The 12,280-nt window shown below is 37.3% G+C and overlaps 1 protein-coding gene across 2 annotated transcripts in view; it reads left to right on the forward strand.

The window, feature by feature from the left end:
- The window catches only part of osbpl10b (oxysterol binding protein-like 10b), a 44,371-nt gene that overhangs the window by 21,905 nt on the left and 10,186 nt on the right, over window positions 1-12,280 (forward strand). The window contains exons 7-8 of one of the 2 annotated variants that reach the window (XM_083546007.1): window positions 8,832-8,981; window positions 10,850-11,330. In XM_083546007.1, the coding sequence (XP_083402133.1) occupies window positions 8,832-8,981; window positions 10,850-11,330 (631 nt within the window). The remainder of the gene's footprint in view (window positions 1-8,831; window positions 8,982-10,849; window positions 11,331-12,280) is intronic. The other variant, XM_083546008.1, reaches the window with a different exon arrangement.

The following is a 12,280-nucleotide window of genomic DNA, read 5'->3' on the forward strand; positions in this document are numbered from 1 at the left end:
ATTTTTTTTTTTATTCAATATATTTGTAATAAATATATAGTATTCTTCCGTTTATCACAGTGTTTACGTTCCAAAACTACCCGCGATAAACGAAAAACCACGATAAACGGACACCACAACAAAAATGCTACTTTATGTAAACAGTACTGTACTGTATTAACATTTGACTTTATTTTATAATGAATAACTTTATTTTTATTAATGCATTTCATTATTTTAACATAAAACTTTATGAAAACAATTCCCTATAAGTTTTTTGGTCTATCGTGCTATCCGCGAGAGACAGGGAAAATCAGCCAAACTAATTAGTTACGTGGCAAATGCAATTCCGTGATAAACTGTGGGCGCGAGATTACTGTTATTTAATATTTTAACATGGCACATTTATTTTATATTGCAGAAATGCATGTTTGCTCTTTCACAGCTTCAATATTACTGGCATAAGCTTGAACCTAGATTCCTCTCTGTGCACACATGGGGTTTTCTCCACATTCTCTGGTTTCAAATAAGAAAAGAAAAGAATGAAAGAAAGAATGAACGAAATGTGTCTATCTGTTATTGTGTTTATAATTCCAAATATGCATCACCTTGATGTATATACAGTTATTGATAAACATTCGACCATCAAACCTATATGTGGGTCTTTTACATACTGTTGGCAACATAAAAGTTAACACAATTATATTGAAGCAGTCAGATTTTCCTTTACTGGAACTAAAATGTCCAAATATGTCCTTAGCTGAAATTGGCAGTATGCACTAAATGAAGTTTACGATGTTCAACAAGCACATATGGGTGTACTGGTCAGGTATACACAAACTTTTAGCCATATAGTTTATAACAATGCACATAATCTTATTATAAATATATAACATATATCAAATTCTATTATTTTACTTAATAAGGAAGGGTGTATACATGGTGGTTGTGAAAAAAAATTGCAGTCATCACTTTTTGCTAAACTGACTCACTAAAATTAGCAGTATTCCCAATTATCCTGTCAGTGTCAGGTCTCAGTTAGTATAATGTGACAGACAGATGACTGTTCTCTACAAATTCGTTACAGTGGGATTATTTCATATTTCATAATCAAATTATTAAATATTAGGTGTGCTACATGTTTGAAAATTAAATATACAGTCAGCTCTCAATTTACGAACGTCTGACTTACGAGATACGAATACGGCCACCTAAAAACAAAAACAAAGAAAATCTACGGTAAATATATTCAAGAAAACTTTCACTCTTCTCGACTTACGAATAATCGACTTATGAACACTTTTTCGGTTTCTATCTATTTCGTAAGTCGGGGCTACCTGTATTAGTAAAAAAATTTACATTAAATAAAATTTTACATAGTAAATAAATTAAATAAAATACCTGTCCACTATATATTATTAGCTGCTTAAGTTATCACTAATTCAGTAATTTAATTAATATGAATACAATGCATTTCTCTGGTATATATGTGATATCAGCATTCTATTAATTATGCAAGGATGCATCCTGTATGCCAATCCTGTTTCGCCAACCTCTTTCTCCTTATGCTTTCCTGCACTTTCTCATTCCACCGTCACATCTCTTTGTCTTCCTTTCTCCAGGGAAAGGAAGATGTCACACCATGCACCAGGTACCTTTCTTATCACTTCTGCAGTAGTTGCCCAATCATCCAGCACCTCCTTACCACTGAGCCCCTGTCTGACCTCTTCCCTAAACCTCACACTACAGTCTTTCTCCTTCAGTTTCCACCATCTTATTCATCTTTCAGTTCTCACTCTCCTCCTCTTCTTCACCTCCAAAACCATCCTACAGACCACCATTCGATGCTGTCTAGCTACACTGTTCCATGCTAACACCTTACAGTCTCCAATCTCCTTCAGGTTGCATCTCCTACATAGCACATAGTCCACCTGTGTGCACCTTCCTTCACCTTATACGTCACCCTATGATCCTCCTTCTTCTTAAAATACGTGTTCACCACTGCCATTTCCATCCTTTTAGCAAAATCCACCACCATCTGCCCTACCACATTTCTCTCCTTAAAGCCAATAAAATCTTTCCCAATTACCAATTGTTTATTCCTAGGTACACTCTCCACCACTTCAGAAATTTTCCTTCTCCTCTATCTCACAACCCAGTTGTGGAGCATAGGCACATTTGACATTTATCATCACCCCTTCCACTTCCAGCTTCATGTTCCTCACTCTATCAGAAACTCTCTTTATCTCCACTATACTCTTACTGTACTCTTCCTTTAGAATCACCCCTACACCATTTCTCTTTCCATCCACACCATGATAGAACAGTTTAAACCCACCTCCAATGTTTCTGGCCTTACTCCCTTTCCACTTGGTCTCCTGAACACACAACATATCTACCTTTCTCCTCTCCATCATATCAGCTACCTCTCTCCCTTTACCCGTCATAGTACCAACATTTAAAGTACCAACTCTAACCTCCACTCTCCTACACTTCTCAATTTCCTGCTCTCTCTGTAGACGTCTTCCTCCTCTCCTTCTGCTTCTTCGGCCAATAGTAGCCCAATTTCCACCGGTACCCTTTTGGCTAACAATACCTGTGGCGGTCGTTGGTAACCCGGGCCTCGACTGGGCTGGTATGAAATTTAGGTTTGTGATCCGCGTATATGATTTGGCACAAGTTTTTCTATGCTGGATGCCCAGCATAGGTTATATTATATAGAGAACATGCTGGACAAATGAATGTGTTCGTTCAGAGCAGCAATCATCTGCGATTTGATGTGACAAATAGTATAACAGATCTGGATCACAACAACTGACATACATTATATATTCACACAACAGTTACACAAACATTTATAATCCTTAAAATCTGCACAACAATAGCTTTAAAAAAAACAACATTTTAGATTGACAGATTGTCCATAGTCCTACAGTGCAATCGAATTATGACCGGAGTGTATTGTTTCATCCCTATTCATTAATAACCATTAGGTAATAAAAGATAAGTCTAAGGATGTCTGGATTTGCCAAGAAAGCTTTAATGCCAGGCAATTAAGACTGAAGGAGAAATAGTGGAAAGCATCAACACTCCCAACAGTGTGGGTGTGGACTAGTCTGGTGTAATTCAATTCAATTAAAATGTATCACTACAGACCTTTTAACAATATACATTGTTAGAAGGGTGCATACTGTCTAACTATATTCCACTGATCATTAATTTATTATGGTTTTAATAATCACTGCTCTGTCTCACTGCTGCTTTATTAGGATGTAAGCACAGGTCAGGTGAAAAAAATCTTCTGACAAGCACACTGACAAGCACACACACACACACACACACACACACACACACACACACACACACACACACACACACACACACACACACACACACACACACTCATTGTTGGCTCATTTTTTAAGTTTTTTTCTTCACACTGTAACCATAACAACGCTCATTCCATAAGCTATCTATCTAGCCTACCTTGTTTTCTAAAACACTGAAGCAGAGCCCAGGTATTGTTTTTGTAGTAATGGTAGAAATCACAACGCACCATTATCAAAAGTACTATATTTATGATTGAGTTATCAGTCTGTTAATTACAGAAATTCAATAACTAAAACAATCCCTCTGTAAATAATGTCTAAAAATTGTAATACATTCTGTTGGTTGAAAGTTCAGGATTAAAAAGTAGTCTCAGTGTCGATAGCTATACACGAGTAATTAAGTTGCTACTGGATGTTATGCAAATGATTGTATAATATGTTTGAGTAATGCTTGCTGGCGGTTTTACTGGTTAAGCGTCGAGTCTGAGGGATGCAATGTTGTTCTACAGAAGACAATATAAATGCTCATTTTGTGCCAGAATCACTTCAATCTTTAACTTGTTTTATTATTCCTCTCCCTCTCTTTCTCACACAAAAAGCTCATAAAGAGATGTATCACATGCTGAATTTCTTGAGGCAGATTAAAATCAGACCATGTCATGGGACAACAGAGGGTCAACACACACACACACACACACACACACACACACACACACACACACACACACAGACACAGACACCTGACATTTACTTCACTCTCAGACACACAGAACCCACATGTACATTAGTCCTCAGCTCTGGAGGTTACTTTATATTATACATTTATACATTTTATTTGTAATTTCTGCTGTATGAAAAGAATAGATTAATTTTTTTAAATGACCTTCTTTAGCAATATGCTGACCTACTTAACTTTGGACAGCATGTGCATTCAATTCAATTTATATAATGATTGACATGGCTTTTGTTTTCCTAAGGAAGTAGCTCTGCTTCAGTCAGAACATTATAATGAATACAGCCAGACAGGAAACCATAATAATTTTAAGGAATATAAAAGGTAAAAGCCTAAATAAAGAGAAATATAAATATAAGGTGAGCATCACATTACAACTATTGCTGATTGTTCCCGATCTGAATAACATGCTGTGTGTGAGACACAGTGCTGTGGCAGATGTATTAGTTATCTGTGGCTAGGACACGGACTAATGGAAAAGGTATGGCAATAGATTTTAATTGCCGCTGGCTATAATTAGAACTTGGCAAAGCTAATGGAGATAAAATAAGCACCAATAATGCTCACAGAGAAACAGCACCGAGCACTCCCATCATCATGCCATCGACACTAAGCACTTGTGGGGCTTTTTTTGTTTTTGTTTTTTGCTATAGCTTTATTTAAATAATATCACAAAGCAACTCTACAGAAATCTGGATGTAGCCCAGTTAAAAAAAAATTCTCCCTGAAACAGTTTGAGAAAGTAACCATCACATCCAAACTGTCATGCCCTGAAAGTGGGATTATAAATGATTTGCAGTATACAGTTGGATAAGAGTAAAAATGAACAGTAATAAGTGATATTAGATTACCGAAAGCCCCAGTGTGTTTGCCCCAGCTGACCCGATGAAAATGTTGTACCAAATAAGGTTGATAAATAGGAAGATTTAGTGTGCTGGTTGGGACTTCCTCCAAAAGAATAATGTAAGAATTCCCAGATTATTAAAAATAAAGCATTGCAATATAGTTAATTGAAAGTGAATATAAAAAACAGGGGGAAAAATATAAGCTATAGCCTTTTTACTTAGGCTTTGTTGTTATCCTTTGGGCTCTTTTTGCTCTCTCTCTCTCTCTCTCTCTCTCTCTCTCTCTCTCTCTCTCTCTCTCTCTCTCTCTCTCTCTCTCTCTCTCTCGCTGCTTTATTTTGAGTATAAGTAAGAGAAATGTTCTTACATCCATCGGAATGTCAGACATACTCTACTTATGTTACTTGCCATACCTCAAACAAACCTTACATTATCATCTCTAAAATGTCAAATCTATGCATTTTACTGAATATGTCATGGGACATGTGAACTTTTTGCTCATTTCAAATAAGCTCATTTTAAGCAACACATAAAAGACTAGTCTAATAATGAACACCAATATATTATTTTTTGTTCACTGAAATCGTAAATGCAGAACCACTTTACAAGGTAGAGATAGAGAATGCTGGTCTGGGTATGTAGCTTGAACCTGATTAAATGAATAATGCAATGTGGAAAGGTGAAGTAGAGGTTATGTGTGAGTGTGTGCAGAATTAAAAAAGGTGCATGAATACATGCAGGAGACAGACGGCAGATACGACAGCAATGGGCTTGTAAGCACTTGCCATACATTTGCTTTAGGGTCAAGAAGAATTGCCTGTACATACATATACTGTGGATGCAAATGGAATGCTGTGTGTGTAAATCATGTGTATGTGTGAGGAAAATGGGAGGAGCTTGAAGGATTTAAAGCATCCATGTAATTTCAGGAAGAAGTCATTTCTCTCTCTCTCTCTCTCTCTCTCTCTCTGTCTCTCTCTCTCTCTCTCTCTCTCTCTCTCAGTGTGCATATGTCTCTCTGACTTTGTCATGTAGCTAAACAGAGGCAAGGAAGTCCAGCTGGATTTATAGAAACCAGCCTATGGCAAGTCTGGGCAACTCCAGCAGCAGTAACAGTCAGATCAGTGTTAGTTGGTGTGTGTGTGTGTGTGTGTGTGTGTGTGTGTGTGCGCACGAGTGTGAGTGCAAATGTATGGGTGGGCAGACTGGGAGGGGGCAATACCGCTGCTAGAACAGCTACTCAGACCGAGAAAAGTAGCAGAGTCAGAGAACAAGAAAGGCAGAAGGAAAGGAGAGAAAAAGGGAAGTTGTTTGAAGAAGGTTTAAAGAGGAGCAGCTATGGGACAATTTGATCCACTGTGAGATGAAGGACCAGAAGCACATGATAAAACTGACCCAGACATGAATGTAAGTTGGAAGAGTTTTTTTGTAGTGATGAATGTGTAGTAGATCACTTTCACACTGATTGTTACAAAGATCGGTAATGTAACTGTAACTGTGATTAATGTTTGATATTCTAGTACCTGTTCAACAGAACTGTTTTTTGTTTTGTGTGTGTTCCAGAGTAATCATTAAAAGGGCAAACGTTTAATATATATTCATACAAAATGGCTTATTGTTTTCCCCTTTAACATTTTTGCTATATACTGTAAATTTAAGATATAAATCCTACCATGTGTCAGTGTAAGAAATTAGTACTACTTAGTAAAACAATTTTTAATTGAAGTGCAGGTGACTGACTTCATGAGATTAAATATCTGAACAAATATTTGCTATTTGTGAGTAAAATCACATTTCCTTGTGTAAAAACTTTTCTATTGTGTTCTTAAATCGTGAGCTTTTTGGATGCTTGAGTGCCACACAATGTTTAACCTTGAAGGCGCTTTGATTGAGCATTGCCTCACCTTGTCAGAGCATGGCGGATATAAAAAGGAGAAGGAAAAGAGCAACATGCTTCTTTAATGAAATATTTAGTTGAAATAGCACTGCTGCTCTGAGCTCAGAGCCAGACTTCTCTATTCTTGTCATCGAGTTCTGCTCACTTCTCCTGAACTCACGATTCACGAAAAACACCATCATTAGAGACAGTAGGATGAGGGAGGCAGATCAAATAAACATATAATCATAAAGTTAGTCAGTTTTTCCAGTTTATAGGCCATTCATGGAATCCACTGTTGCCTGAAGCATGCTGCTTCTTTTCAGTTCACATCTGGTGCCTGAGAGATGCTCATTTGTTCAAGAAAGTAATCCTCAGAGACACAAAGAGGTGATATTTCTGATATATTTGTGAACCATATCGGTGTTTGATAGCAAAACTTTTAATTCCTTTTCCTCTGTGCTTAGGGGAATGCACTTGTGGGCTATGTTATATTATGCATTAGCAGCTATGTAGGGCTTACGCATGAGTGGTTACAGCAAAGACCACACACACATAAGCCAGGCCAGTTCAGCTAAGAGAACTTTAAGACTGAACAGCCTATGCCAAGCTTTAAGTATTGTGGGGAATATTCAGAGCTAGTACATGTGGAGTCTTAGGTCACTGAAAATGTCCCCCACCAGTCTCATGTCATGTCCAAACCACAAAATGATATCTTGTTTCAAAACATCCATATAATCAGTATTGAGTTCAGACATGGTCATACAGCCAGAACACCACAGTACACACACACACACACACACACACACACACACACACACACACACACACACACACACACGCCCACAAGTGCATATATCCATCCTATAAGTAAGATCACACTACTATCCAACAAACCAAATGTTCAACACAGGTATATGCATTAATATTATATTGCACATATGTATTGTTGATCACTATATTTTATTGGGATTTATAGTTAAATTATGTTTCATTAAATTTAAGAGAGAGCTAGATGACTAGAATCCTACATAAAAAAAAACCCCTAAATATGCCTTCACAGATACATAAGCATGCCAGCAAGCAACAAGCTAAGCATCTAATTAGTCTAGTAAAGTCTATAAGGCAGAAAAACAGTTTCATTCTAGCTTTGTAGGTTTAGCTCACAAGTTAGTCTACATAGGAAAATATTGATGTACTTTTTAAAATGAATTACTGGAATAGTGTTCAGTATTTAGTTGGGTAAGTATTGCTTTTTTTAATATCTAGGCTACAAACTAGCATAAGATTGGCCAGCTGTCATAAAACCGAGTATTTTTTTATGATAACATTAGTAATACAAAATTAGTATAGACGTTTTGTGTGCTGTTGTTCTGTTTTTTTTCTAAAAGATAATTTATTTATCTAACTGCTGGTTTTGAAAAGTGTGATCATGATAATGGTGATCAATAATAAACTACATTGTACTAAATACTAAATCAGAGATGCCCAAGGAACAGGGCCTGTGGTAACTTTTGATTTGTATATGAGAGAAGGAAAAAAGGAAACCAAATGCTTTTGGAAAACATTTTAAAAAATAAGGTCCAGATTTCTGTCACTCATTGAGTCCACTGAATAGCTGTATTAGTCACTGATCTCTACTGTACAGCAAACTGTTTTACTACTATAAGCACTATATGTTTTACTGAATTTATAGTTTTTAAATATTAAATCATAAATGAGAGGAACCATGGCAATCTTTATTCTAATATAAATGTTTGGTATAATGCAACATTTATTTTTAGTCCATGGACTGCTATCAAGTTAGATTTTTGGTCACCTCTGTACTAAACCCTTCAGCTGCAATCAAAGTGAGCATTTATGGCAAACGTTAGATTTTGAATTTAAATATCTGTGACTCAAAATTTCCCTAAAATCACACTTTGCTTTATCACATGTAAAACTTATTGATAGAATTGATAATCTCATTTAAATGGAATATATGCATTTCAACTACTATATTTATCTCCCCCTAAATACATTTTTGTATCACGATCAGTGGGAGACAGTAATCAGTTTCTGTGTTTCAGCAGGATTCCAGTGCAAATGCAGTGGACCCCACTGAGGAAAACACAGACACTGAGGACAATGAGGAAGAGGACCTGGGGGTGTTGGATGACCAAAGGAGCATCATCCTCCATTTGCTCTCTCAGCTTAAACTGGGCATGGACCTCACACGGGTATGTATACACACAGACACACACACAGAGGCATTAGTCAGGTTGACTCACTGCGACTGGCTTGCACAAAAATCAGTCATAAGTTTGCTATAACTGACTACAGAACTCTCACTGTTAACTCAGTTCAGTTTAGTTCAGCGATGCTTTACTGGTTTGGGATTTGTAAATTACATTATTGCCAAAGAAAATAGTGCAGTTAGTTATACAAATAACATACATCGATGTAAATGCGATCTTTCTGTGACATCTGTCACCCCATTGATCGCTTGGGTCGATGCGGCTTTCCCTTCTGTGTCATTTCCTTCTTCTACGTGTTAATAAATTATCTAGAACAAACAAAAAGCCAACCGTCTTTTGAAAGGAATTCAAAATAACCGTGCATAAGAAGAATATTGGTTGCACAAATAATAAAATAATATAAACATAATATGTAAGGAAAAAGCAAATAGAAAACAATTAACATATGCTAGTTGGTAATTTTTAATAACAGCATGTCCCAAATATTTTCTTCCTCTTGTACCACACCACACAATTTTAGCCATTTTTGTTCTCCAACATAAGTACAAAAAATAAATAAATTAATAAAAAATGCAGCTAAACACTTTCTGGAGACCCTTTATAAATTTTAAATAATCATCTTATCAATTATACTTAAATCCATTGATGTGGAAGATCCACCATACAAATCCCAATAATGTATTAAAACGAGTGCATTAATAAAAAGCTGGGAATAATGTCAGAGTCGAGCTGTTTTGTAAACCTAAATGTATCCTGTAGTGATCAGACACAAATGTAAGCATTTGCTCATTCTAATATGAATCTTTGTTCACCTTACAATAATCGTGACTTCTCAGACCGTGATGAATGATGGCCATGATGAATTTGACAGAGGAAATGAAAGTCTATTGATTAAAAAGCTTGTTGTACATAGTACTTTAAAAGAAGAGCAAGTTGCAGCCCATTCTGCCCGTATATTTCCTGCAGGGCTTGGCTGAGGTTAAAAGCATTCAGCAGGGATCGATGCAGGTCTCTGGGAATCATGGATGAGTAAAGATAACGATGTGTGTTAGAGATTGTTAGGCCTGGGGCAAAAGGACAGCACATTGATCCATTGCGGGTCAGATTGAACGTCACACGCGGAATCACACGTTTATAAATATGTCTCAGCGGAGTGGATTGGGCCTCATTGATGTGTGTGTGTGTGTGTGTGTGTGCATGTATGACATAGTGTGACACAGAAATAGAACAAATTAAAAATGAGTAGCGGTTGCTATTGTGAATATGCTCAGTACTCTGCTTTAAAATTCAGGGTTCTGGTAAGATCAAAACATTTTTGTTCAGTATAGTTTAAGAATTGTGCAGTCTTGTGAGAACCTATCTAATCTTTCTCTATTTGAATTCTCCTCATGCAGTCCAGAAGAATACGTAAAACACTTTTTTCAACTTTTAAACCAAAGCACTTTTATTCTTGTTATGTATTCTAGGGAATAAGTAACATGTAGTAAGGAAAAAACACAAGTTCATAAGGACATAAGTGATGACTGCTGGGCCCCTTAACCATACCTGCTCACTTCTGCTGTCTACCAAATGCCTTAAATGTAAATGTTAAATTGTAGATGTTAATGTAAATTTAGACCCTGATAAGTCATCATGTTTAGACAAACACAGAAATGCTTTTTGAATGAGAATATCTTCTAGAAAAGCTTAATCCTGGGTGGTATCAAATGGTAGTATTAAATACCAGCATAATTAGTGTGCTTTCAACCGTATTTCCATGTACTGTGACTGTATTTGCTGTTGTCTCTGGTGACTTACACTGAATTAGTAAAAAACATTAATTAGAGACCACTCTTTTATCTCTCTCCTAGGTAGTGCTACCTACCTTTATCCTGGAGAAACGCTCTCTGCTGGAGATGTACGCTAACTTCATGGCCCATCCTGATATGTTCCTGGCCATCACAGCCGGAGCAACACCAGAAGAGCGCATTGTGCGATTCGTGGAATATTACCTAACCGCCTTTCATGAAGGACGCAAAGGTGCTGTGGCTAAAAAGCCCTATAACCCCATATTAGGAGAGAGCTTTCTGTGCAGCTGGGATGTCCCACACGAAAAAGTACGGCCCCTCAGGACCAACACTTCCGGCCCTGCGCCTTCAACCACACCCCTCAACTCGACCGATTCCTCTCACTGCTATCAGCTGCACTTTGTGGCTGAGCAGGTCTCACACCACCCGCCGGTCTCAGGGTTTTACTGCGAGTGCAAGGAACGGGGAATGTGTGTCAACGCCCATGTCTGGACAAAGAGCAAGTTCATGGGCATGTCTGTGGGTGTGTCCATGGTTGGAGAGGGTAAGTTAAATTATGTGTATTGAACAGATTGGATTTCACATAAATTAGGACTCTTAAAACGGTTAGAAAGTTGAGAAATTAAATCATGTGATCTTTTTGTTGTATTCTGAAGCTAAGTGGATCCACAGTAATTTTCCTGCAATTGCTATGTAAGATGTCTCCGGAAAGTCATCAGTGCGGTGTCTGATGACTGTTATAACTTTATAATATTACCATCATAATCTGCTCAGGAACGAACAATGCAACTGTCCTATTGATGTATAATTTTTAGACAACACGTGCATAGAGATTTAATAAGAAATCTTTCCTCAGGCTGAGTAATAATAAAGTCACGGTTTGATGGTCCAGTTTATAGCAGCATGGTGTCAGAGTTCAACTGTAAGCTACATTCAGTTCAGCTGACAAAATGATGAAGAGGGGGGTGCATATGAACACTGCTGTCTGGACTGCTTCTCTGAATGTAGGAACTACCCACTCTAGACTCTAGCTGAGGCTTTTAAATCACTCTTTGTCTGAATCCATTCAACCTTTGTGATGGTATTGATGAGCCTCCAAGCATTTTAGATAGTTCATGCCATCGCTCTTGGTAGATACTTGCTAAAATCGTTTTTCAACACATTTTTCAACCTCCTGTTCTGTAATGAAGAAAGAGATAGGAAAGACACCTCCTACATTCATCTTCAGTAATCCTTATGTCCTGGGTAGGCGAATCCTATCTTAAGATCCCTGGATGTGAAGTGAGAACACACCCTGGATGGTTTGCCAGTGCATTCACAGAGCATTATGTACATACAGTACATGCATTCACACCCAGATCAAATGAAGCATAGCCAATCTGCATGAACCTGCAGAAAACCAATGGTTAAGAGAGAACATGAATTGAACTAGGAACCCTGGATATGTAAACAGCAGTGGTACCTACTGTGCCTAAATGTTACCTCATTGATATT

Source organism: Silurus aristotelis (genome assembly GCF_946808225.1).
Source record: "Silurus aristotelis genome assembly, chromosome: 1".
NCBI lineage: Eukaryota > Metazoa > Chordata > Actinopteri > Siluriformes > Siluridae > Silurus > Silurus aristotelis.